The sequence below is a fragment of the Toxotes jaculatrix genome, chromosome 18 (assembly GCF_017976425.1).
Source record: "Toxotes jaculatrix isolate fToxJac2 chromosome 18, fToxJac2.pri, whole genome shotgun sequence".
NCBI classification, from domain to species: Eukaryota; Metazoa; Chordata; class Actinopteri; family Toxotidae; genus Toxotes; species Toxotes jaculatrix.
In genome coordinates this window covers 11,989,751-12,013,026 of record NC_054411.1, presented here as the reverse complement: position 1 = coordinate 12,013,026, position 23,276 = coordinate 11,989,751, and the positions used below count along the sequence as shown (strand labels likewise).

Below are 23,276 nucleotides of genomic sequence, written 5' to 3'. Positions count from 1 at the left end.
CAGATCGTCTCTCCTGTTGGTGGCAGGTCTCGGCTTCATGTCAGTGATCATCAGACAGCGGAACCCAGATCCCTCAGGGCCCTTTTTTTTTTCCTGCCATCAACTCTATTAGTGCTGATTATGACAATCTGAAAAACGGTTAAATGGCAAAGAAAAACATGGCTATACTTTGACCTCCAGCTGGGGAAGCTATTGGGACTAACCTTCAGTGTTAAAGATACCGTACAATAATTTGGTTATGATTTGTTTTTTCCACAAAAACAGTTCAGTTATCTGGTTAGAAATTCATAAAATGACATCAACACCTCCTCCCTAATTAAAAAGAATCTATAAATTTGCAAATGTTTTCATCCTTTTAAAAAGTGGATCCAAGATGTTTCTACATTACTGAAAGACTATTCTCAATCTATGCAGGCTTTGTGTTTCCACGTCACACTTGTTGGTGTAAATTGCCTATTGGACCAGGATATAAACTTACTATATACTATACTATAAACTAGAAACTGTCTTCTAGTGTCAAAACATCATTCTGCACAATACAGGTCAAACCTCCATGAGAAGCAGCCATAGCCAAAAGCCATTTTTGAGCTTAGGTGGGCTTTAACAAAAGTTAGTAACAAAATGACTAATTGGCCTTGTTCTCCTGTCATAGACAGACAAAAGCAGTGAAAGCTTGGAAAAAGACAATAGCTTTATTTTAACAGGCATCTTAATAGACAAGACAGATGTTTTGTTTTGTTTAACTGAAACATCTTTTCATGCTTCCCAAAATTTGAAGCTTGGCCTAGTCAAATGATTAATCAAAACATTTCTCTACACATCAGCTACTATATAAAAAAATGTATAAAATCAAATAATTTTTTCTGAAGAGGACAGAAACCAAATGACAATCCAGCCCCATTCCCAAACTGGACTTTACCATTCATTAAGTGATAACCACTCCCAAAATAGTACACTTTAAGAACAGATTTACTGGGCACTCATCAAGCCTAGCCCAACAACATTTGACCAGTAAAGTCAGTTTTATTAATTCTCACTCCATCACCCGTCCTATCTGTCTGCAACCTTAGAAACAAGCCCTTCAAATTGGGAAGGGAAGTCCTTAATAATAACCACAATACATGAACAAACAAATCCTGAACTCAGGGTGACTTCGATGTGGTTTATGTACAAATACAGAAAGGAAACATGGGCAAGAATGAAAATACCATACAGCAGTTATGTGTGGCAGAGAAATGACAACTTCTTCTGAGTGGAATTTTGTCGAGAAAATAGGACAAGTCGCAAAGAAGCAGCTGCTGTGTATCACAGGCCGGGAAGGTTGGTTGTGTTGAGGAGGAGAATGGTGGCGCATGTGGTTGATTAAATCAGACCTCCCGTCTGTTGCTGAAACACATCAATTGTATCTTCATCTTCCATTTCCAACTGTTAACAGAAAAAAAGTAATTTAAACGCGTGTGTCACTTTACAAAAGTGTGAAGTGAAAAGATAAGTAGAAAGATAGAGGGGGTCATGTCAAGATATTACAGTTATATGTGTCCAAAGAGTGACTGTATAGTCTATACAACTTCATATTTGTCTTTTACACTGGCAAAATGGCACCACTGCAGAGAAAACCAAACACTGTATTTGGCTTTCATGATCATAGTATACATAGGCAGGCTTGCACTGCCATAACATGCAAGAACAAGCAAAGTTGTGTCTGCCCAAAACTTGAATTGCAGCGAGTACACTGGCCTCTTTCTACAGTGTCATACTCAACACAAGATAGAGGACACGCTGACTAAAATTGAGTTTGGTATGCTCTGACAGTCTGTGGCATCTCCATGTTCCCCATGACCGCATGTCCTATCACACACACACTAGTCTTTGTGGGGGCGATCTCTGACATATTTAACTTTTTGACTGTTTAATCATGTCAGTGTCTGTGTGTCCTACGGTTACACTTATCACAAGTCAGTCATACACTGGATAGATTCTGAGTTGTGTGTGCACATTACTTCATTTTCAACACATATCTAACATTGTCCACAAGAAAAAGGGAATACCATAAATCAAGCGCACTAAGATAAGCATCCCCATGAAAGAGCACAGAGAATAATGCATGAAATATGCATATCTTACTGTTTAACACACACATCAGCATGGGTAATGACAGATGTGGAAGTGCATTAAGTGTATTTAAGGATAACAGTATGCCCTGTGAATATAACTAAACTTACTGTTTCAAGACTTCAAACTTACCTGTGCTGGTGTGTCTGTCTCATTTATCGGTTGTCCATCAAATCTGAACCTGATTTGCCTCATCGACAGTCCCTGAAGAGACAAGGACATAAAAACTTTTGCAGTAAACCCCCCCCCCCCCCCACCCCCATCTGTCTACACAAAGAACCAATTATTTTCATCCCTTCCCATAAATTGTTAAACAGACAGTACTAACCAGGTGACTTTTAACAGTCCTTTGAACATTTAAGAGCCTGACAGAGGGAATTAAGAACTGGTCACACAATGAATGATCATATGTTCAAGGGAACAACAACAATGCAAGGGGAAGGCTTCCAGTTTCAGTAAAGAGTCTCATATGGTGTCAGTGTGCTATTGCATAGCAACATTTCATAATGAAAGCAGTAAGTACTTTAAAAGGCCAATGTGGAATTTGTATATACAGAAAGGCTGGGTGAAGATCCTGCAAGTTTATGCTCTAACAATGACTAACTACATGGTCATTTCATCACCCAAAAAAAAAAAAAAAAAAAAAAGATTCACTGTGAGGGTCGTGCATTTGTCTTTACTTTAACTATTACTATTAAAGGGGTAAGCACTATTTGTACTATTACAACTATTACAGCCAGTACTTTAACAAAGTTACAAAATGCAGTTATGAAAGTTTATAGTGTAAACACACTATAAACACACACATTATTTTAGTACATACAGTATATTGCCTTGTTTAAAAGGTGTGTCTGCTGAAATGTGAGGGTCATAGAAACATCATAAATTATACTCTCTCTTGCAGTGAAAGACAAATAAAGGAATAATGAAAAACATCTGATTTTCACTGTAGTTTTAAAAATAAGCTGCAAGACAATTGTGTCTCCTTTGCCCTCCTGACAGTCCAAGGAACAGACAATACTGAGTTTGGATTTTCAGTCTTTCAGAGAGCTGAACCCACATTTGAATTTTCAAGCAAAGATGAATGTCAGAGGGTGTTTTTTATTGGATATTTTCATCTTAGCTTTTAGGTATTTCAGAATAAAAGTTATTGTCAAACCCTAGGATTGTTTTTGTAGCCATGCGATCACGGTTGCAATAAAGCTTATAGCACAGTTTAAGAACTGAACTGGCCAATGCTAACTAGCTTGAATAAGTCATAAGAAGAAGTCAACATTCCTGCATTCCCTTATGGCAAGAAGCCTGACGATCTTCAGAACTGATTTAGATCAGAACTGCTGATGGAAAAGATGAGATATCCTTGATTAACATGTGGAATCCCAGATGTAGATAGGGTGGTTTGGTTTAGGGGATGAGAGCAAGAGGTAAAGCCTTAAGCTGTGTTCAGCTTTTGAGGTAAGATCTGCATTGACCCTGTAGCCTTAACTGCCCTATGCTAAAAATATTCCACTCAGACAAGCCTTTTAAATGGCAGACATTTTGACGCGTCATAGTAGGAAAAGTTTGGGTGTAATTAATCACTTTAATAATGGCTCCATTAGAATCAGATGTACCAGTTACAGGGCCCCAGAAGTATACACGCTGGCTCACTTGGGACACTTAAATTTTTGTTTTTACACATATGCTTTTTGACAAATCAAAAGCATGTGGTGAAAAAAGAGTTCTGTTACATGTGTACAAGAGGGACTATAGGCGTCACTTACCCAATATATTCCTCCTAAAATCCAGTAAGTGAGTGAATGTATTACACGAAGTAGATGAGAGTAATAGTGGAGGTGCTACACCTTTCCATCCACTCCAAAAAGATTAAAAGTCTACAGGAAGCAGTTCTAATCTAAACAGTACAGACAGTGCAGTCTCAAAACTACAGCTCTATAAAAGGCAGAGAAATTCCAACTGTTTTCTGCCTAGAACAAACCTCTGCCTGTTCCATTTGAGTTTCAGTGATGGCTGAAACACTATCCTTAAAAAAAAACAAACTACTGATCAACAGCTTAGTAACAAATGAAAAGGAGACTGGAAGATATTTTACTTCTAAAGGAGGCCTTCTTTTTTGTTGTTAATAATTTCCTCAGGTGTTGAAACTAAACAAAATATCCCAAAAAGCACACAAGCAAGGCTAAATATCAAAGCAATCCTTAGTAGGATCTTTTGCTTCAGTACAGATAAATCATAAGTCACAAAGGGGCAGGATGCACAAGAGAACAGTCATAGAAAATGATGTCGTGTGAATTACAATGCAAAGCAGTGATCGTGTTATATTATGATATTGTGCCATGCCCACCTGTCTCTCACAGTAGGCCTTCATGAGCTTGATGAGCGGTGTGTGTCTTTTAATCTTGAACTGCACTACAGATCCATCCTGACCTGCCACCTTCAAGTTTATGTGTTCGTTGTTTTCTGTCTTGACAGCCTCCTGAGGGATAGAAGCAGAGAGAAAAGCACAGTTAACATAGACATGCAAGGAACCAGAGCTGCAATACTGATTCATTAGTTAGACCATCAAAAAAAAAAAAAAAATTCCTCAGGCTCTGATTTTAGTCAGTTCTATCAACCAAAAATACCATGTTGGTTACAGTTTTACAGATACTGATTTTTCTGTTTTGGCTCTTGTAACTCATAATAGGCCACTGTCATCACTGTTAAAATTTTATTGACTAAAGATGAATTGCTTAATAAAAAGCAGAGGAAACAGTGAACTGTTTAGGTGAAGCGCTACAGGTGCTTATGTCTGTTTGGATGAACATCCCCTCCATCACGTCATCAAGGTTAGTAGGGCAGTAAGACTGTATGATCATTCTGGGGGCTGCAGTTTTTTGGTTTTTTGGCTGTAGCAAACTTATTAGTATACAGATATGCCTTATTAGAACAGATATCCCGTTAGCAACTCTGACTCTTGACTTATAAGCTGTTGATGGCAATGTTGCAGATACTGAATATACACGATTTCTGCGTCAACATGATGCAATTGAGAAATGTGCAATAATTCGCTGCGTTTGGCAAAAACAGACACCGTCGTGTGGTTTAGGAATACACAAATGGTTCCTACAATGAATTCCCAGAAAATATATTTTTGTAAACTTTAGAAACTTTCCTTTTCCACATTTTCCCTTTGTTTACATTCAGTTTCAGCATTTGAGTGATCAGAAGCCTGGTGGCAGCAAACAGAGGATGAAGACAGACTGCAGTTTTAGAGGCACATACCAGCTCTTACAGGTAGACCACTGCTGAGTGCACAAACTTCCTCCCACAAATGAACACACACGCGCGGGCGCGCACGCACGTTGGTAAATCGGGGCATGCACTGAGGATGACACCGGCTGGTTGGATGTGTGTGATCAAGCAAATCGCGATCGGCGCGCCTGTGGATGCGCGTTCACAAACCTTCCGGTCCATGAAAGTAGGGATAGCTTGTAGTTGAATTTTAGCTCTGAACTTTAACAAGGTAAAATGGAACACGCTGGAATGTACGTTTTTTTTCTTTGAGCCCCTACGCCACAGACCCGGTGAAATAAAGTGGTATTTTGACACAACGTGTAGACACTCACCTTTGGTTTTTCATCAGCCATGGTCACTCTTTTGGCGCTTCTCTACGTTGCCACACAAAGAATACGAGTACGCGCACGTACTCGTCCCCGTTTAAATTTTTCGAGCGAACGTGCGCGGCCATGTGCCAGTGCGCGTCCACTGCAATGGACACTGAATGGCTTCAGGTAGTCACGAGGTTGGAAGCGCAGTCTGTGCCTGGGCGGGAGAGTCTCAATGCGCGTAAAAGAGGCACTCAGCCACACATGCACGCGCACAGCGATGTTTTGCTTTTTGATGACAGGTTTAGAGAGGCAGTTATCCCACAAAAAGCATCTGGCCACTCTGCTGACTATTCGTCAATGCTGCATGGTTCAGCTATCACCACCATATAGTTCATTACACATACTGGGAATGTGGTATTTGGGCTTTATGATTTTCTTTTTTTTTAACCCTATAAATCCCAGCAGCCATCTTGTTTTTCTGTCTGATGATGAAGATGAACTAAAACTATATTAAACAAATACTTTTAAATGAAGAAAATGCGTATTTGCAAAACACTTATTTTTAACATTCAAGTGAAAAATATTTGAATGATTTGCTAGCGTTTGGATTACAGAAAAACAGTCCCCATATTTTGATAATTCATTACTTCCCTCTTGTATGTGAACTCGTTTCTCCATAGCTATTAGGTTACTGATTATCCGTTTCAATATATTAATTAATCATGTGTTTTTTTCAGTTACCCATCCGTATGTCGGGATGAATCCACATCATGAAGCAAACACATCATGATGAGAGAACAGGCAGGAGGATGGGCAGCCCCTACTGTGACGTCAGTACACATGCGCCGTGGGGACTTTTGGCTGAATAACTGAGGCGCGCAAGCGGCACCACACTTGTAGTTCATGTCATGAAGAGTTTCTAGCTGGAAAGTCAGTCATTCTATATTTTACTGTGCTAACAGTAACATTGTTCTATGATGGAGGAGGTAGACGTCGAGCCGGCAATCACTGTGAGTAACCGCTGTAGCTTAGTTTTTTCTCTTTGCTGTCAGTGAATAGCATTGCTAACAAGCTAACTGCATCGCAACATTCAATCTAAGTTGAGCAAACGCACCAAGTCACATAACGTGTATCAAAAACATTAAGTATAGTATCAAAGATATGTATGTCTTAACTTATGAGGCATAAGAGCATAACAGATGCTAGAGGGTCTGTTACAAAACGTTAGAACGGTTTAAGAACATTTTATTTTAATAATAATTTTAAACATTGATTGAGAAGGTTAAAAGAAATACTTGAGTTTCAGCTCAACCTGTGCATTCTATTATGTCTATTATGAATCTTTCCATCACCTGTTACACCAGATTATTACAGTGTGATGATACTTTCTTTTTTAAACACAGAATATCCCTGCAGCCAGCGATGGTAAGCATTTGGGATTTGCGTGGGGTCCTGGTGATATCCTTGTGTATGAGACCCTTTACAAAGCATCAGGTATGTATTGATATTAACACAAGCTCGCTTTCTATGTTGTCAGATTCTTGCCCTCTCTTTTGCCTGATGGTTCCTTACACTCTTGTGTTCTTCTGCCCTGTGTTTTCAGGTGCTACAGGGTCAGGTTGCTCCTTTATTCACGAGGTCAGAAAAGATGAGGAGATATATTCCCCTATTTTACGCAAACTCTTCAATGAGTCACATCACATCTTTGTTGGCCTGCAGACAATTAAAGAGGACCTTCCCAGCAAGAACAAAAAACCCCAGTAAGTCTTCTCATCTTTTGCATGTCACTGTAGAGGTTCCCAGTGATATAAATCCTAGTTACTAAAGGCAGATTAAGAACTCTCATAAATGATTGAGAGAAATCATGGATGATTGCATATCATGATTTTCCAAACTTGCCTTTGTCTTACCTCTTAGATTTGTCAGCATCAGTAAAAACTACAGATCTGTGATACGAGCCTGTATGGAAGAACTTCAGCAAGTTGCAGGTCAGAATTTTGAAACGTAATTGTGATGTTTTAATCTTTAGTGTGATTTCTCAGGGATAGTCAAATTGACCTTTTCCTCTTTTCCTTAGTTTCAACAAAAGATGCACAAGTGGCAACACAGTATGGAAATCAGGTATGTGCTAATATTGTGTGTATGTTTGTGCTGCAGCATACTAAAACATTACATTCATTTTGGAAGAGCAGACTGCTGCACATATGGGATACGGTGTGTATTAGTTTCTGAGTAGAGTTAGGCAGTAATTCAATATTAACATTTATCATCTTTTAGTTAAATGGTTTTGTTGCAGTGTAACACAATTCTGTGGTATACTGGTTATTTATGAGAGCAAAAAGGTGCAAATGGAAAGGCATTCATGTGCAATGATTTTGTCTATAGTGACACTTTCCTAACTTCAGCGTCTGTTTTGTTTGGTCACAGGTGTCCATTCTGTTGGCCATAGAGCTGATCTGGAACCTGTGTGAAGTGCTGTTCATCGATGCTGCTCCTGGTTAGAATTTGACTTTGTGCTTGTAGTTAATCTCCTGTCTTTATTTTTTCAGTACATTTTATTAGCTGACTTTGACGTAATGAAAGCACCCAAACTAACAAATCAGCACTGTGTGTGTGCATGTGTCCTCAGCGGGTTCCTTATTGCTTCACCTTCTGGACTGGGTCAGGTTACACAAGGCTGATGTGGATGAGAAAGCCAGAGAGGTGCTGCAAAGCGAGAGCCCTGCTGAACACCATGACTACTGGGATGTGGTAGGTGTAATGTCCCCCACGCAGACATTTTTCCCTCTACATGTGTATTTTGTCTGACACAGAGCTCAGTGTGAAATCTCATTTATCATGTTTTGTGTCTGCGATGTGCAGGTGGTGAGTTATGTGCTGCAAGGCAGGTTGGAAGAAGCCAGACAAATGCTAGTGAAGCAGGCGACCCTACAGCCTGCTGCTAGAAACATGTACAAGTTGATGGACACTCTGCTCAGCAAGATGCCCTTCTACAATGTAAGATCATTCTCCTGTGGTTTAGCTCATTGTGCAGCTTTAGTATGAGTCAGTTATATGTGCAGGTATTTATGTCACTTTGTTTACCACAATGCATTCTTCTGGTATTTTATTGTCATGGGAAATAGGGATGTCCAAAGCTGGTCTTGATAATTCTTTACCTATAGTGGCTTTCACTTCTAAACTTTCTGTGATAATCCCTCAGCCTGGTGGCACCCAGACATTAACAGAGTTTGATGTGAAGTGGAGACACTGGCATGAGGAGGTGGACCGCTGCCTTCAGGACAGCTCATTTGCCAGCAATCAACACCTGGAGCTCATCTGCAAGGTCAGTGACCGTGTGGCCTCAGTAGCCTTTTTTATTATCCATCTACTTCTTACACGTGTACTTGACCACAAAACTGCAGTGTCCAAAATGATTATAAAGCCACATCTGTGTCTCGCTAAAACAATCTTCCCATCTGTTGTTTTTCATTTAACTGTAGATTCTAGTGGGGGACGAAGACACTTTGCTTGCGCACAAAGAGTTGCTGAGCACCTGGTACCACTTCCTGGTTACTAGACTCCTGTTCTGCCACCCCACAGTCAAACCCACTGAATTACATTACTACGCACAGGTACACTACTCTAACTGCTACTGCACCACTCAACAGTGATACTCTCTGCTACTGCATCCTTGTCATTTACTCTGTGTATGTGTGTGCGCGTGTGCTGCAGTCATGCATGACCATGTTTCTGGACTCGAGGAGCATCCCAGAGCCCCTGGACAGCATCTTACTGGCTGCCTTTGAGTTTGACATCCATCAGGTCATCAAAGACTGCAGGTAGGATGTAGGATTTAGTTTGAAGAGAGGATTGTTTTTTTGTGCGTGTTTGCTGCAGGGGATATATTTACTTCTCTCTTCAAAAATCAACAAAATATGTAATTAGCTCAAACCTTTGCATACAGCTGTGCCTGTTTATCCCAACGGTCTATGATGCTTAACCCTTTCAGCACACTATTTCCCTAATTTCTCCACCATGTTCCTCCTCAGCATTGCTCTCAACAACTGGTGGTTCGTGGCCCATTTGACAGATCTCTTGGATCACTGCAAACTCCTGCAGTCTCACAACCTACAGTAAGCACTCTGTTTGGCTGCATTTGTACTTGAATGCACTTTAATAAGGGCTAACATTAACCATGTCTTTCTGCTGTGTGTTCAGCTTTGGCTCCAATTTGAGAGAGTTTCTTCTGTTAGAATATGCGTCTGGTCTGTTCACCCATCACAGGTATGGTTATCTAAGGTTCACTATGATAATTATATTTATTGTATGGAGATCCTGTTAATTAGCGTGTTCAGTTACTTTGGTTCTTTTAAAGATTTTACTGTATAAAATGTAGAACTATGGCTTTTGTAATTGCTGATGATTATTTTCACAAATTATATTTTTCTGATTAATCAGTCATTTGCTCTATAATTTGCTCACTTCATCAGTACAGTGACCTAGAAGCTATCAGCACAGCTGAAACTTGGTCCAGCAGTTTCACAATATTGTAATTTCTTTATATGATGTTTTTGTGTTTGTGTTAAGTCTGTGGCAGCTGGCCGTGGACTACTTTGACCACTGCCCAGAGTTTGGCCGTGTCTACCTGGAGCTGCAGATTGAGCGTGTTCCTTTAGACACAGAGCGCAAAGCCCTTAAGGTGCTCAGGATCTGTGAGCAGAGGCAGATGTCAGAGCAAGGTAGCACTTTCTTTCCCTGTCCCCGCTCTCATTCTCTATCCACCTGTGTTACACAAAAGCACACACAAACTCTTTCTCCAGTACATTATAGACTTAAACCTTTTTGATTTGTTGTCTTTACTCAGTGCGGAGTATCTGTAAGATCATGGCTATGCGGGCTCTGAGGAACAACAGGCTGGGGTCTGCTCTCTCCTGGAGCATCAGGGCCAAAGATGCTGCCTTTGCCACCCTCATTTCAGAGAAGTTAGTTCCCTTACTCTTCAAGATGCTTCTCAACACTGTAAATAACTGTGCTGTAACCTTGAGTAGAATAATCTTTAAAGAATCGCATTTGGCCATTATTAGGCTGGTATCTCATACTCAGGGGACGCCTTCTACACAACGTGGGATAAAAAGCAGCACAAAGGTTTTACATGTGGTAGATTCAAAACAAATTGAACATTGTAGTGAGATCTCAGATAAGTTACAGATAAATTACAGATTGCCAGTGTCCTGTGAAAGCACTTTGTTGTGAGGTTGCCTCTTTCCAAGTGGTTTTAAAAGTGTGTATGTGTGTTAGGTTCCTACAGGATTACTGCGCTAGAGGGACGTTCTCTGATCTGGACCTGATAGACAACTTGGGCCCAGCAATGTTGCTCAGCGACAGGCTCACTTTCCTTGGTAGGCACAAGGAACACAAACACACACACACACACACACTGCAGCATTTGTAGCACTTCTCCACTTGTGACTCAGCCACTGAAGCGCTCTCACAGGTTGAATTCATACATAAAGTTAAAGCAGATTCAGTAAGAGCAAATTGTGTCTTGGACAGCTTCCCATATTTCTTAGGCTGTCACATGAGACTCAGACACACAAACGTGTGTACAGACAGGGATATAAATAAAGCTTAACGCAACAGCATGTGACAGTGTGTGTTACTGGAAGAATATCAGTGGAAAGTGATGCTATTAAAAAAAACATCTAAAGTTTAGATTCAAGGACAGTACAATCAATAAGACATCAGGCAGAGGTCACGAATCAAAGTATTTGCCAAGAGTTTCATTGGTGAAAAAAAGCACAGACACAAACAAATCTCTGTTTGATGGATGTCAGTGATTTCTGAAGCACTTTGCGACACAAAAAAAAACAGTCTAGTAAAATTAGATTAGTTGTAAATAAGAGAGTGAACAATTCACACAGATTAAAGGTAACACGACAAGTTATCAGACAGCTCTTTTATAATGTGCGCTTAGTGATCAGAAACCATTAACATGGGCCGAGGGTGCAGTATGAAAACATTGCTCTCTCATTTCATTCCCAGGGAAGTACCGTGAGTTCCACAAGCTGTACGGGGAAAAACACTTCAGGGAGGCGGCCAAGCTGCTCCTCTCCCTCATGACGGCCAAGATCGCCCCCCGGAGCTTCTGGATGACTCTGCTGACTGACGCCCTGCCGCTGCTGGAGCAGAAAGAGGTCAGTCACCACAAAGAGTTCGGTATACTGAGCATTTGGACAAAATTCTTATCATTGTAATCTCAGTAATTTGTAATCTCTGTTCTGGGTAATAAACATGTTCAATTGTGATCACGGATTTTAAATTACTGGTCTCAAGACTAAATCTTTGAGTGCATCATACTTGTCTTTTTCTGTTGTGAAATGTAGTCGTACTTAAGCGAACACCGGAAGCATGAAAAAAAAAAAACCACAGTGTTTGCAGAGAAAAGGCTGGCTTGTCGTCTGTTTTAACCAGAACGTGGCTTGTTTGTTCTCGTAGGTGATCTTCTCAGCTGACCAAACATACGAGCTGATGTTTTGTTTAGAGGAACTCACCTCCTCGCTGAACACCACAACTCCTGCCACAGACAGGCCCATGCAGGTGTGTATCTCCTCACACTGCCCTAATTCTGTCCACTGTTTGATTCTCTTGTTTACATGTTTAAAAATCCTGCCAACTAGATGCATATACTAAAGGTTATTCATATAATAAAACACACACTCTCCAACCTGGTCCTGTGAAGTGGACCTCTTCCTCTACAGCTGCGATACAAGGATTTTTGCTGCAGTATTAAAAACATACAGTCCACTTCACCTCTGATTAAAGTGTGTTTGTCTTTTCAGGAGGAGGACATAGAGCTGACCAAAGTGGAGCTCCTGAGGCTCGCTCTGGCCAGGAATCTGGCTATGGCTATAGTCAAAGAGGGAACAGTGGACACATGAATGATGACATAAAAAGGAAAGCTCTTCTTTTGCATTTTTGTACTGTATATAAAATTCAAGCAATTAAAAACATGCTCTTTAATAATAAAGCTTTTCATGATTGTTTGTTGTTGTCAGGAATCATGTACAGTGGGTACAGAAAGTATTCAGACCCCCTTAAATATTTCACTCTTTGTTATATTGCAGCCATTTGCTAAAATTATATAAGTTCTTTTTTCCTCCTCAATGTACATCCAGCACCCCATATTGACAGAGAAACACAAAATTGTTGACATTTTTGCAGATTTATTTAAAAAGAAAAACTGAAATATCACACAGCCATAAGTATTCAGACCCTTTGCTCAGTATTAAGTAGAAGCATCCATTTGAGCTAATACAGCCATGAGTCTTTTTGGGAATGATGCAATAAGTTTTTCACACCTGGATTTGGGGATCCTCTGCCATTCCTCCTTGCAGATCCTCTCCAGTTCTGTCAGGTTGGATGGTGAACATTGGTGGACAGCCATTTTCAGGTCTCTCCAGAGATGCTCAATTGGGTTTAAGTTGTCGTGAAGACACTCCTTCATTATTTTAGCTGTGTGCTTAGGGTCATTGTCGTGTTGGAAGGGGAACCTTCAGCCCAGTCTGAGGTTGGGTCACTCTGCCATAAAGCCCCGACTGGTTCAGGGCTGCAGTGATGGTTGACTTTCTAGAACTTTCTCCCATGTCCCGACTGCATCTCTGGAGCTCAGCCACAGTGATCTTTGGGTTCTTCTTTACCTCTCTCACCAAGGCTCTTCTCCCCCAATTGCTCAGTTTGGTTGGACAGCCAGCTCTAGGAAGGGTTCTGGTCGTCTCAAATGTCTTCCATTTAAGGATTATGGAGGCCACTGTGCTCTTAGGAACCTTAAGCGCAGTAGAAAGTTTTTTGTAACCTTGGCCAGATCTGTGCCACAATTCTGTCTCTTCTGGCAGTTCCTTTGACCTCATGATTCTCATTTGCTCTGACATGCACTGTGAGCTGTAAGGTCTTCTATAGACAGGTGTGTGGCCTTCCTAATCAAGTCCAATCAGTGTAATCAAACACAGCTGGACTCCAATGAAGGTGTAGAACCATCTCAAGGATGATCAGAAGAAATGGACAGCGCCCGAGTTAAATATATGAGGGTCACAGCAAAGGGTCTGAATACTTATGGCTGTGTGATATTTCAGTTTTTCTTTTTTTAATAAATCTGCAATAATTTCAACAATTTTGTGTTTCTCTGTCAATGCGGGGTGCCGGGTGTACATTAATGAGGGAGAAATGAACTTAAATGATTTTAGCAAATGGCTGCAATATAACAAAAGTGAAAAATTTAAGGGGGTCTGAATACTTTCCGTACCCACTGTACATAACAAGCTAAATGACCTCAGAATATCACACATCCACTGAAAGAAATATTTATTTTTTTCATGCAGCGGACAAATGGCACATCATACAGTATGTACAGACCTAACACTCCCAAAATCTACGTGTCACATGTTCACATAACTGGTCATAGAACAAACAATAGGTACATAACATTATATACTATGTACATTAAACACACACTTCTGTACATCCCATATGATGATAAGCTGGGGGCTACCAGAGAGGGGAGCTAAGGGAGGATCGGCTGGACTGATTTATGAAAATTTACTCACAGCACAGTTCCACTCCATCCCACTGCTGCACACTGAAAAGTCATCTGCCTGGTGACAGATTTCCCTTTCAAAACTACCAAATTTCAAATTCAGATTTTTCAGTTCACATTTTCTAGGTTCAGTGATGCACTGAAATACTATGACAGAAAATAATAAATATGACAAATAATACTCCCAATACTGAGACTGGCAGAAAAGTAAACATCTTTAAAATACAGAACAAAAATACAAATACCCACTGCAAAAAAGGAACAAAAAACTAACCAAAAAAAAAAAACAAAAAACAAGATTGAAATGCTTTTGAAATCACTTTTTCATTCACTTTCAAAATAAAAAACTAGTCACATAAAATAAAACCAGTGTTGGATGCAGCAGACTTTATCCTGACATATCCATTATTTGCCAGTTGCCTTACTTTGCTTTACAGCTCAGTACTCAACATTTTTGGTCCACTAATCTAGCACAGGGCTACATTAGCTCATTTAATTGTTAAACACAGTTTACTTAACCATGTCAAAAATCCTGATGGCTAAAATGATCAGATAATTAATACATAATGAATAGAGTCCACTATCTTCCTGCAGAAATGAATATGTGACAGTACTTTTTCAACAATTTTCCAGTGTAACTTCATCTTAAGAATTCTGGATACCATTTCCAAATCTCTGGATATATTCAAGTATATCTTTTGCACCCTGGTTAAGTGTTCAGACAGAAGTATAAATAAAAGCATGTTTGTCTTTTAGGCTCGGTCAACTCAGAGCTTAATTTCTTTTAAGATATTTTTTATGCTGCAGTGCAACATTTCAATCTCAGGCAGAGCTCGCACGCATTTATTATTGAAAGTACACTCGGGGAAATCCATTAAAATATGAATCTCAAGACCATCGACCTGTTAACACTATGGCTATCTCACTTTACCAGTGTATATATTTGTTAGCTATCTGCAGAGAAGCATGAGCTCTGTATAAATAAAACTTTTAGTGTCTGTTGTTGTTGTTAACATCTCACTGTCAGGTGTAACAGTGGCCAGAAAATGAAAAACAACTATAAGGAATGTGAAGCTGAACGTTATTTTTACTGTAACAATGCAGCTGAATTTCCTCACCTTCCCCTCCTTTCTCTCTCTGGGATGCATGTGAATACACACATACACAACCCTTCATGGAGTATGAAGCGGTCTGCCCCTGCTGAACGGTAACAGGCCTGCACGCTGCTATAGATGACCCCACGTCTCTGGAGGGGGGAACTGGTCGACCTCTCCAACCTCGTTGCACAGACGATCTCCCAGCGTGAAAGCCAGCTTGTAGCGCAGACGCACTTTCTCCTGTGAAGACACACACACATCTCTGAGCATTATTGCCATCTCTCCAGGGCCTGACTGCCACTGTGGCTGACAGTTGTGTGGCTCAGAAACTCTTTGTGGATTCTGGAGGTGTTACCATATCACTTACATTTGCTGGATTAGCCAGCAACATGATCTGGGTGATGGAGGCTGGAGGTAGGATGGGGTTGAATGGTGCCAGCTCTGTTCCCGATGGAGGCTGCAGCTTCACCTTCATTGACTGGTGAAGGATGAGAGGAAGAATCAGCGCTGCATTTTTATGTCTTTATTAAAGGACAGATTCACATTTTTTCAAGTATATCTTTGTGTTGCCACACACAGTGGAGGAGGACTAAAGGCGGCAAAGGGAAAGTAACACAAAGAAGAAATTTCGCACTAAAAAGACGATGATGATTTGACTAGTTTAGTATATTTTTACTCTACCTTGGGCACAGCAGCTTGCAGTACCACATTGTGAACAGGCAGGGGCGCTGTATTGAGCATGGACACCACCATAACGAGCACATCAGGTCTGCCGGGGGGACAGTCAGATGCAAAGTTGAGCAGGACACGCACACCATCCTTATCGTAGGCAGTCACAGGCAGCACTTTACCTGGGGACAGACATGGAGCAGCAGATCAGGAAGAGGCTGACATGAGCTATCCAAAGAGTTTACATCAATATCTGTATTTTTTATCATGTGTATAATTCCATTAGCCAGCTCCACCATCCCTTGCTCCCGCTCTACCCCCCTCTCCTTACTGGGTCTGATGGCCTCCAGAGGGACGTGCACATTGCTCAGGGAGATGTCTGTGGCTCTGACCGGGCTGCCCTGGAAGGGAGGGTGGCAGGGGGACAGTGAGCGGAACAGTGGGCTGCCCGGGGCTGAGCCAAGACTCTGGGCCTTAGCATGAGACAGGGCAGGAGAGCCGGGCATTGTGCCCTGGAGAAGAGCGGCTGAGGAGGGAGAGCCCTGCCCAGATACGAGAGTAGGTGCTGCTGCAGGGGTTATCCCAAAGCTGCTTCCTCTGGCCGTCATCTGGCTGGACATACTGAAAATCATATGTGATATGACTCTTTTTTGTGAGAAAGAACTGATTTTCAATTAAACAGTGAAGCGACAAATACTGGGGATAACTCTGCACCTCTTATGATCTGAAAACCCCATCATGGCCAGGTCTTGCAGGTTCTGGAGACTGTGTATGCCGGCTGCTGGCTCAGCTGGAGCCACCACTGGACCTGAACAAGCTACACTGCCAAACATACCCACGCTTGATGCTGGAGCCTGCAGAGGAGATGAGGACAAAACATAAGTTACCTCTGTCACTGCACAATGACTAACAGCTGGTGGTTTGGTAAAAGTTGCACACAAACTATTTTAGATGTACCTGCAAGGACGTCCACTGGCTGGACACTTCGTTCAACTTGGGTTTTGACTGGCTGCTCAGAGAGCTAGGGGGGTCATTTAGTCCTGAAAGAAGAATTTGTATCATCACAAAAGAGATTTGATTCCAAGACTTCCCAGCAGAAAGTTACACGAGAAAGTTGATAGCAGTCAGAAAAATTCTGAGCTTAGCTTAGCACAAAGATTGGAAACAGCTTTTTTATTTAATTTGTTCAAAAACTGGACAGCAATAACATGTGGGGTTACACAACAATGGGGTTATGCACCAGACTATTTCTTGACAGGGAAACTCCAGATAGGTACTGCTCTGGATTAAGCAAATTAAATGTTTCAAAGGTGGTGGTAGGCTGATTTTGGAACCATTAGACAGAGCCAAGGAGCCAAGCGTAGTTCTCAAACTTTCAAATTGCTCCTTTAGCTCCAGCCCAAGTAAGGATATACTACCTAGGGACAGCAGCTCATCATCGAGGAGCGAGAGAGCAGTGGAGGCCTTGTCGAGAGGGGGGTGGCTCGGGCTGCTGCTCTGACTGCCGTGGGAGCCGGCCAGGCGTTTGGGAGGAGGAGGCAGGACGGGTATGGGGGAAGCCGTAGGATTGGCGGAGACAGGATGTGTGGATTGGGAGAGAGGGACGGCGGGTTGAGGAGGGCTCGGCGTGTCAAGGCCGGCGAGGTCGATCAGCGTATCTGTGGTCTCTGCTGAGCAACAAAGAGAGGAAGTCTGACTGAAGCAGCTGAATAAAGTCTCGCAGAGGCAGGACATCTGGAGTGTAAAGCAGTCACGTTTTCTGTACAGTGCGTAAACATCTGCATGAATATAAGATAAGATACACCTTTATTAGTCCCACAATGGGGAAATTGCATATAAAACAAATCCTTTACCGCTCTCACTGTGATCAGCTGTAGATCGAGGCTCTTCACTGTCACCATTGATCGGCTGTCCCTCCACTATTTTCTTATAGGAGTTGATGACTCTGGAGAGGTCATCGCTGGCCTGCAGGATGTCACCTGAGGAGTCAGATGGAGGGGTTGCAGATTACACACAGTGACGTGATCAAAATGCAGAGACAAGGCTTCCTCAGAAATGAAAGGAAATACCAAAGGCTTAGGCAAACCTAAACTGGTGTCATTGTCTTCTGTCTCCGTGGCCATTTTGAAAGCAGCGCGCCTTAGCTTGTCACAACGCTCGTAGAGTTCCTGAGGAGAAACACAAGGGAGGTGCTCTACAGTTTAAATGGAGCTGTGACACCAGCTCAGCTGGAGTGCTGGAATTTCAGTGGTTAGTTTACTGACTTAAATATCACAAGAGGACTGATTTCAGTTTACATTTTTGTATGTGTGTGTGTGAGTGCACAGACACACACCTTAATGATCTCCTTGTCTGAGTCAGTGGAGCGGTCTTTGTTGTAGTGGGACAGCATCTCAGTCAGCAGCTTGACGTTGATGTTCACCTCCTCCAGCGTGTGCAGTCGCTTAGTAACCTTTTGCACGCGAGCCTCATCCTGACAAAGACGACAAAGACATAATGTACTGTACACAAAACCTGAAACTGTTTATGTGAAAAATCTATATCATAGCCAAACAGTGTTTTTTTATGTGTCCCCCATCGCAGCAAAACGTCTCACCTCTTTCACCATGTTTTTGATTAATCTGTTGGCTTCCTGGAGGTCTTCTGGATTTTTACTCCGGAGAAGCTCAGCAAGCAGCTATACACACACACACACACACACACACACACACACACACACACACACACATAAATATGGGTTTGCTTTTGTAATAGCAGAAATGCATCCTTTACTAATAAAAGGACAGCCAATGTTGCCTCTAGAACAAATTATTCTGCGAAAATGATGAAAGCAAGTTAAAGAACTTTTTTCTCAGTTAATAAGTATGTTTGATGATGATGATGATGATAGCCTTCATTTATGGCAATTAACTTCATAAAGACATAAGAAACAGCAGTGATTTAGCCCCCTTATTTAAAGCAGTTTAGCTGAATCACATCATTACAGTGCTTACAGACCTTTCCCATGTCCTCGTTGTCGAACACTGGGTGTTTAGGTCGTGTCGGAGGAGAGGGAACCAGAGTCTTGTCCAGCGGTAACTCTGGATCATTTGTCACAAGGCCTGGTGAGGAGAGTGAGGACTGGTTTAATACGATTCCTTTAAGGACGGTTTTCTGTGTGTTCTGACTGATGAAGTGATGAGAAAGAGAAATTGTTGTGTTTTATCCACATGTCAACACACCCTGTCTTCTCAGCGTCTGGTAGGCTTCACTGATTTTGGCTTCGTTGGGAAAAGCAACCGTCCAGCTGTACAGCATCTCTACAATCTTCATCTTCACCTTCTCGGGTGCACTGTCACCCATGTACTAGAAACAAGAGTTGATGAAAAAGAGGCCGGATTTTTAGGACATACAATCAGCCTACTTCTAATTTGCATAAATCCTAAACCCATGTGGAGATAACTCACCTTTGGAGACACAACTTTAATTAGTTCATTCAAAAATCTGTATTTTCCAACTTCGTTATGAAACCTTCTCCCGCAGTTCTTCATACATGCCTCCAATACCTGTACATAAAAAAGTATTTATCTGAATGATTGGTTCAGAGCTGAGAAAAAAAAACAGCTCTTTGACATCTGAGCACAGCATTTCTTACTGTCAGAGCCTGAAGTGCTTCCCATTCTTGTGGTGAGTGGATTTTGTGGACGAGCAGAGTTACTGCTATCTGAGGACTGCAAGAAGAAATTCCAGGTGAAAACCTTTCCTGAGCCGACTGGAGTTAAAAAAAAAAAAAAAGAAAAAAAAAAAGACATACCCCTCAAGTTCCTTGTTGACCTGATCACAGAAGCCTATGATGTACTCCCAGTCCTCCTGTCTGTTTGTTGGATGGGTGGCTTTATCTGTTCCAGAAAAACAACGTATATTAACTAAACTGGTCTCTTTGAAGAGTACAGTATCATGCTATGCAATCTACACCTGAAGCCATATCATATTAAGTGGGGGTGGACAGATTTGGATCAATGTGATTAATCACATCTGATTAATGTTACAATGCTCAATTACAAGAAATAAGTGAACGTACAAAAGCATTTTCTGCTAAATATAATGAAAGTAAAAGTAAAAGTTCCCATTCTGTCACAAAATGGCTCCTCAAACTGATATATCACTACATATGACATTATTAGATAGTTAACACGGAGGAATCAGTAAATGTACGTAGCTACTTTACACTGATTGCTGATCACATCCCACTGTGAATGTGGAACCCAGTGAGCCTTGTGATCAAAATGACAATGCAGTAATTGTTATAATCCTTCCTCTTTTGTAATGGCTGGTGTGGTGTTCATTGTGTTGTCTGAGCAGCTCATTCATCACCCAGGCCAATCTGTTTCTGCCCAGCAGAAAGTACTGAGCTGTGCTGAGGGACAGCTGTCTGTGGAGCATCATGCCACTGCACAGTCACGGCACAGTCACTGGTAAATGTGTAACACAGTGTTTTCAAAGGCTCTCCACCCATCCTGCTAGTCAATGCTGCAGACACTGGACTGACAAGCTCCAGCAGCAGCCCAACAGCGCGCTGACAGCCTTTCTACAGACCGATGCGCTGCCGTGCCATACACAGAAATGTTGTCTAGCTAATTTGACATTTTATTTAATTCATAAAATTGGATTAAACACTCACTGAGCCAAGATTCAAGCGACTCCCCTTCCTGGTACGCCATAGCACTTAAAAACATCGCGTGAGGTCACCAGCGTCTGCGCGAGAGTCCAAAATTGATGCTCGGAATTATTTACAAAATAATATACAGTTATCTAAAATTTGATTTGGTTAAAAAATCGTCTTGGTTTTGGGATTAAAATCTGCCCGCAACTTCTTTATTTTTTAATTTATATTTTATTTATTTATTTTTGGAAGGCATCTGCAGGAGATACTAAGCCGGGGTCCTAAGTGACACTCACATTGGGAACATGGCTGCCTCTCTGTCAGGATTATTAAAAACCTGGACACCAAGGTAATTATGACTTTCTTTAAGATATAAACCATTAACTAAGTGTTTAATATTACTGTGTTGTGGATGTTTTATTCCTGTCATTCGGAATCAAAACATTAATGTAACTAAACGCTACGTGGTTCTATGTAATTTTTATAACATTTTGTCAGCCGCTGCTGCAGAAAACTATTTACATTATTGCTGCAATAATGTCGATCTTTTGCTCAATTTGCTTTATAAAGTGTATAAAATCACATATTTTCACATTTTAGTGAAATTCATTTTTTGTGAATTAATAATTAGTTAATAGACTTGAATTGTTTCAAAGCTCCTTGAAGCATGTAAAAATAAAATTGTTTGGAATTTGTACGTGATACCATTAAACATCAAGTTAAGAGTAAAATAAATAAATAAATAACTTGTTGACTTTACTGTCAAAGAGAATAAAGAAAACCAAAAAACCTCCACATCTGAGAAGTGCAGCTTTGTTACTTTTGCTTAAAAACTGAGTTAATCAGCTATTCAATTTCCAAAATACTCTTTTTTTTGCCAATTGACTAATTGCTCCAGGATTCAGTCGGATCAAAAAACATCTGCACTTTTTACTTTCATCTGCAGAGTGTTCCTGGTGAGATGGAGCAGGTATAACCCATACTATCTGGAGCCAGAGATCAGGAAGGAGGTGTACAGTAGATCAGAGGCAGAGCTGACTGCGGAGGAGAAGGAGCAGCGGCAGCTCAAGGCGCTCAGACCCATCAAGGCAGCAGCCAGCGGAGTCACCAGCTCTGTTTTCAATGACCCGGTCCTCAGGTAAAACAACCATCTCAGGTCACTGCAGCAAGGCTATTACTCATGGCACCTGCTTAGTTGAACCTGATCAATTTTGTCTTTGCTTTTCAGTAAATTCATCAACATGATGATGCAAGACGGAAACAAGATTTTGGCCAGAGAGATCATGACACAAGTAAGAAAACACAGATGTTTGGCAAACACTGTCCATAGTCTCTAAAGTGAGGCTCAAAGATTTGCCTTATACTGCATTAACTGCAGCCATTTGTCTTTTCCCAGACCCTGGAGAACATAAAGAGGAAACAGGTGGAGAAATACCACAAAGCGTCAGCAGAGAAGAAGGAAGAGATCGAGTGTAACCCCTACGCCATCTTTCACCAGGCTCTGGAGAACTGTAAGCCTGTGGTTGGGCTGGCCAGCATACAGAAAGGTGGAAAGTCCTATCAGGTTAGTGATAGATCACTTTATTTTGTTCTACAGAAAAAAAGTGTGACAACAAAGCATGAACATAAAGAAGTCTTTACTGTACTCTCCTCCCAGGTGCCCATCCCTCTTACGGACAACCGACGTCGATTCCTCGCCATGAAATGGATGATCACAGAGTGCAGGGATAACAAACACAGACGCACGCACATGTATGAAAAACTTTCCCAGGAACTGATGGCAGCCGCCATCAAGGAGGGCAACGTTATCAAGAAGAAATACGAGCTGCACAAGATGGCAGAAGCCAACAGAGCCTTTGCCCACTACCGCTGGTGGTAGAATGAAACTTCTCTGAACTGCAACCCTGTCAATTCAAACGTCTCTTCAAATAGACAGAGGGGGCAGACGTTGTGTTGGCCATGGAAGATTCAGTGACACGTTGTGTCGCTCAAAGTGCTGCTGTAAATAGTAAACACCATGAAAATCCTATGGTGGAAGGACTATGCTGTACAAAGTGAAATATGTATGAACTGAATGAACATGGCTGTCAGTTTTTGCCTTGAGAAATTGTATCATACAGTGAACAGTGAAGCTCAGTTGTATTGTCAGTTGAAACACAATAAACACACTGAACCAAATTAAGGAAAAACTTCCAGAGATTTATTAGAACAAATAAATTTGCATTAAATGTAGAACCCAACCATAAAAAATGGAACTGAGTGATGTAAAAATGTTGTAACACCGTATTAAAATATAGAAATGTATATTACAGTCAAGTCTGTGCCCTGCCATTACAGGACTTTAATTGTCTACAGTATTCAAACTTGGCATTTTCTAATTGCATTAAGTCTTTTTAACTCTTCAGGATCAGTTTAATACATCGTTTAACCTCTTTGTTTCTGGTCTGAATGTTGTGAGAAACACTGAAGTTTACATGTAAACCTTCAAACACTACTAGAAAAAAAAAAGGAATTTGGAAATTATACAAAATTTCTTAAAACCCCACCATGGCTGGGTTTTCAACAATTAATAATTCTCATAGCTTTTCAGAGTG

At 41.2% G+C, this 23,276-nt stretch overlaps 4 protein-coding genes across 5 annotated transcripts; 2 read left to right on the top strand and 2 right to left on the bottom strand.

Moving 5' to 3' along the window:
• Window positions 1–673: 673 nt before the first annotated feature.
• On the bottom strand, window positions 674–5,822 carry LOC121198164 (small ubiquitin-related modifier 2-like). Its single transcript, XM_041062085.1, has 4 exons — window positions 5,721–5,822; window positions 4,457–4,588; window positions 2,245–2,316; window positions 674–1,425 (listed from the first exon to the last, which is right to left on the bottom strand). Exons 1-4 carry the CDS (start codon window positions 5,739–5,741, stop codon window positions 1,363–1,365), a joined length of 288 nt encoding a protein of 95 aa, XP_040918019.1. The 5' UTR covers window positions 5,742–5,822; the 3' UTR covers window positions 674–1,362.
• A 754-nt stretch (window positions 5,823–6,576) lies between these two features.
• Window positions 6,577–12,721, top strand: nup85 (nucleoporin 85). The gene is made up of 19 exons (XM_041062785.1): window positions 6,577–6,712; window positions 7,106–7,196; window positions 7,306–7,462; window positions 7,620–7,690; window positions 7,780–7,823; window positions 8,130–8,199; window positions 8,332–8,453; window positions 8,565–8,699; window positions 8,905–9,027; window positions 9,185–9,316; window positions 9,417–9,523; window positions 9,734–9,817; window positions 9,903–9,968; window positions 10,272–10,423; window positions 10,549–10,666; window positions 10,983–11,083; window positions 11,727–11,878; window positions 12,180–12,281; window positions 12,524–12,721. Exons 1-19 carry the CDS (start codon window positions 6,677–6,679, stop codon window positions 12,620–12,622), a joined length of 1,962 nt encoding a protein of 653 aa, XP_040918719.1. The 5' UTR covers window positions 6,577–6,676; the 3' UTR covers window positions 12,623–12,721.
• Window positions 12,722–14,041: 1,320 nt separating this feature from the next.
• gga3b (golgi associated, gamma adaptin ear containing, ARF binding protein 3b) lies at window positions 14,042–20,762 on the bottom strand. 2 transcript variants are annotated; one of them, XM_041063391.1, is made up of 17 exons: window positions 20,701–20,762; window positions 19,834–19,918; window positions 19,675–19,750; window positions 19,487–19,585; window positions 19,262–19,385; window positions 19,038–19,141; window positions 18,637–18,717; window positions 18,376–18,513; window positions 18,127–18,208; window positions 17,894–18,019; window positions 17,459–17,707; window positions 16,998–17,080; window positions 16,755–16,894; window positions 16,372–16,661; window positions 16,053–16,222; window positions 15,739–15,849; window positions 14,042–15,611 (listed from the first exon to the last, which is right to left on the bottom strand). In XM_041063391.1, the coding sequence occupies exons 1-17, from the start codon at window positions 20,753–20,755 to the stop codon at window positions 15,501–15,503; spliced, it is 2,124 nt and encodes a 707-aa protein (XP_040919325.1). In that variant the 5' UTR covers window positions 20,756–20,762; the 3' UTR covers window positions 14,042–15,500. The 2 variants fall into 2 exon arrangements, with proteins under 2 accessions (XP_040919325.1, XP_040919324.1); XM_041063390.1 differs by having other exon boundaries at window positions 17,459–17,710; window positions 20,701–20,753.
• A 204-nt stretch (window positions 20,763–20,966) lies between these two features.
• On the top strand, window positions 20,967–23,260 carry mrps7 (mitochondrial ribosomal protein S7). The gene is made up of 5 exons (XM_041063305.1): window positions 20,967–21,031; window positions 21,629–21,820; window positions 21,911–21,974; window positions 22,079–22,246; window positions 22,340–23,260. Exons 1-5 carry the CDS (start codon window positions 20,988–20,990, stop codon window positions 22,559–22,561), a joined length of 690 nt encoding a protein of 229 aa, XP_040919239.1. The 5' UTR covers window positions 20,967–20,987; the 3' UTR covers window positions 22,562–23,260.
• The last annotated feature ends 16 nt before the right edge of the window (window positions 23,261–23,276 follow it).

Bases quoted from the DNA above. Each gene is read 5' to 3' on its own strand.
- LOC121198164 (XM_041062085.1), bottom strand. From the start codon at position 5,741: ATGGCTGATGAAAAACCAAAG. The intron at 4,589-5,720 runs GTGAGTGTCTAC...TCTATCCCTCAG, and splicing joins TGGCTGATGAAAAACCAAAG to GAGGCTGTCAAGACAGAAAA. The intron at 2,317-4,456 runs GTGGGCATGGCA...TTGTCTCTTCAG, and splicing joins AGGCCTACTGTGAGAGACAG to GGACTGTCGATGAGGCAAAT.
- nup85 (XM_041062785.1), top strand. From the start codon at position 6,677: ATGATGGAGGAGGTAGACGTCGAGCCGGCAATCACT. The intron at 8,200-8,331 runs GTTAGAATTTGA...ATGTGTCCTCAG, and splicing joins GTTCATCGATGCTGCTCCTG to CGGGTTCCTTATTGCTTCAC. The intron at 9,028-9,184 runs GTCAGTGACCGT...ATTTAACTGTAG, and splicing joins ACCTGGAGCTCATCTGCAAG to ATTCTAGTGGGGGACGAAGA.
- gga3b (XM_041063391.1), bottom strand. From the start codon at position 20,755: ATGTTTTTAAGTGCTATGGCGTACCAGGAAGGGGAGTCGCTTGAATCT. The intron at 18,020-18,126 runs GTTTGCCTAAGC...CTGACTCCTCAG, and splicing joins AGACAATGACACCAGTTTAG to GTGACATCCTGCAGGCCAGC. The intron at 15,612-15,738 runs GTAAGTGATATG...GTGTCTTCACAG, and splicing joins TGCTGGCTAATCCAGCAAAT to GAGAAAGTGCGTCTGCGCTA.
- mrps7 (XM_041063305.1), top strand. From the start codon at position 20,988: ATGGCTGCCTCTCTGTCAGGATTATTAAAAACCTGGACACCAAG. The intron at 21,032-21,628 runs GTAATTATGACT...TTTCATCTGCAG, and splicing joins TTAAAAACCTGGACACCAAG to AGTGTTCCTGGTGAGATGGA. The intron at 21,975-22,078 runs GTAAGAAAACAC...GTCTTTTCCCAG, and splicing joins CCAGAGAGATCATGACACAA to ACCCTGGAGAACATAAAGAG.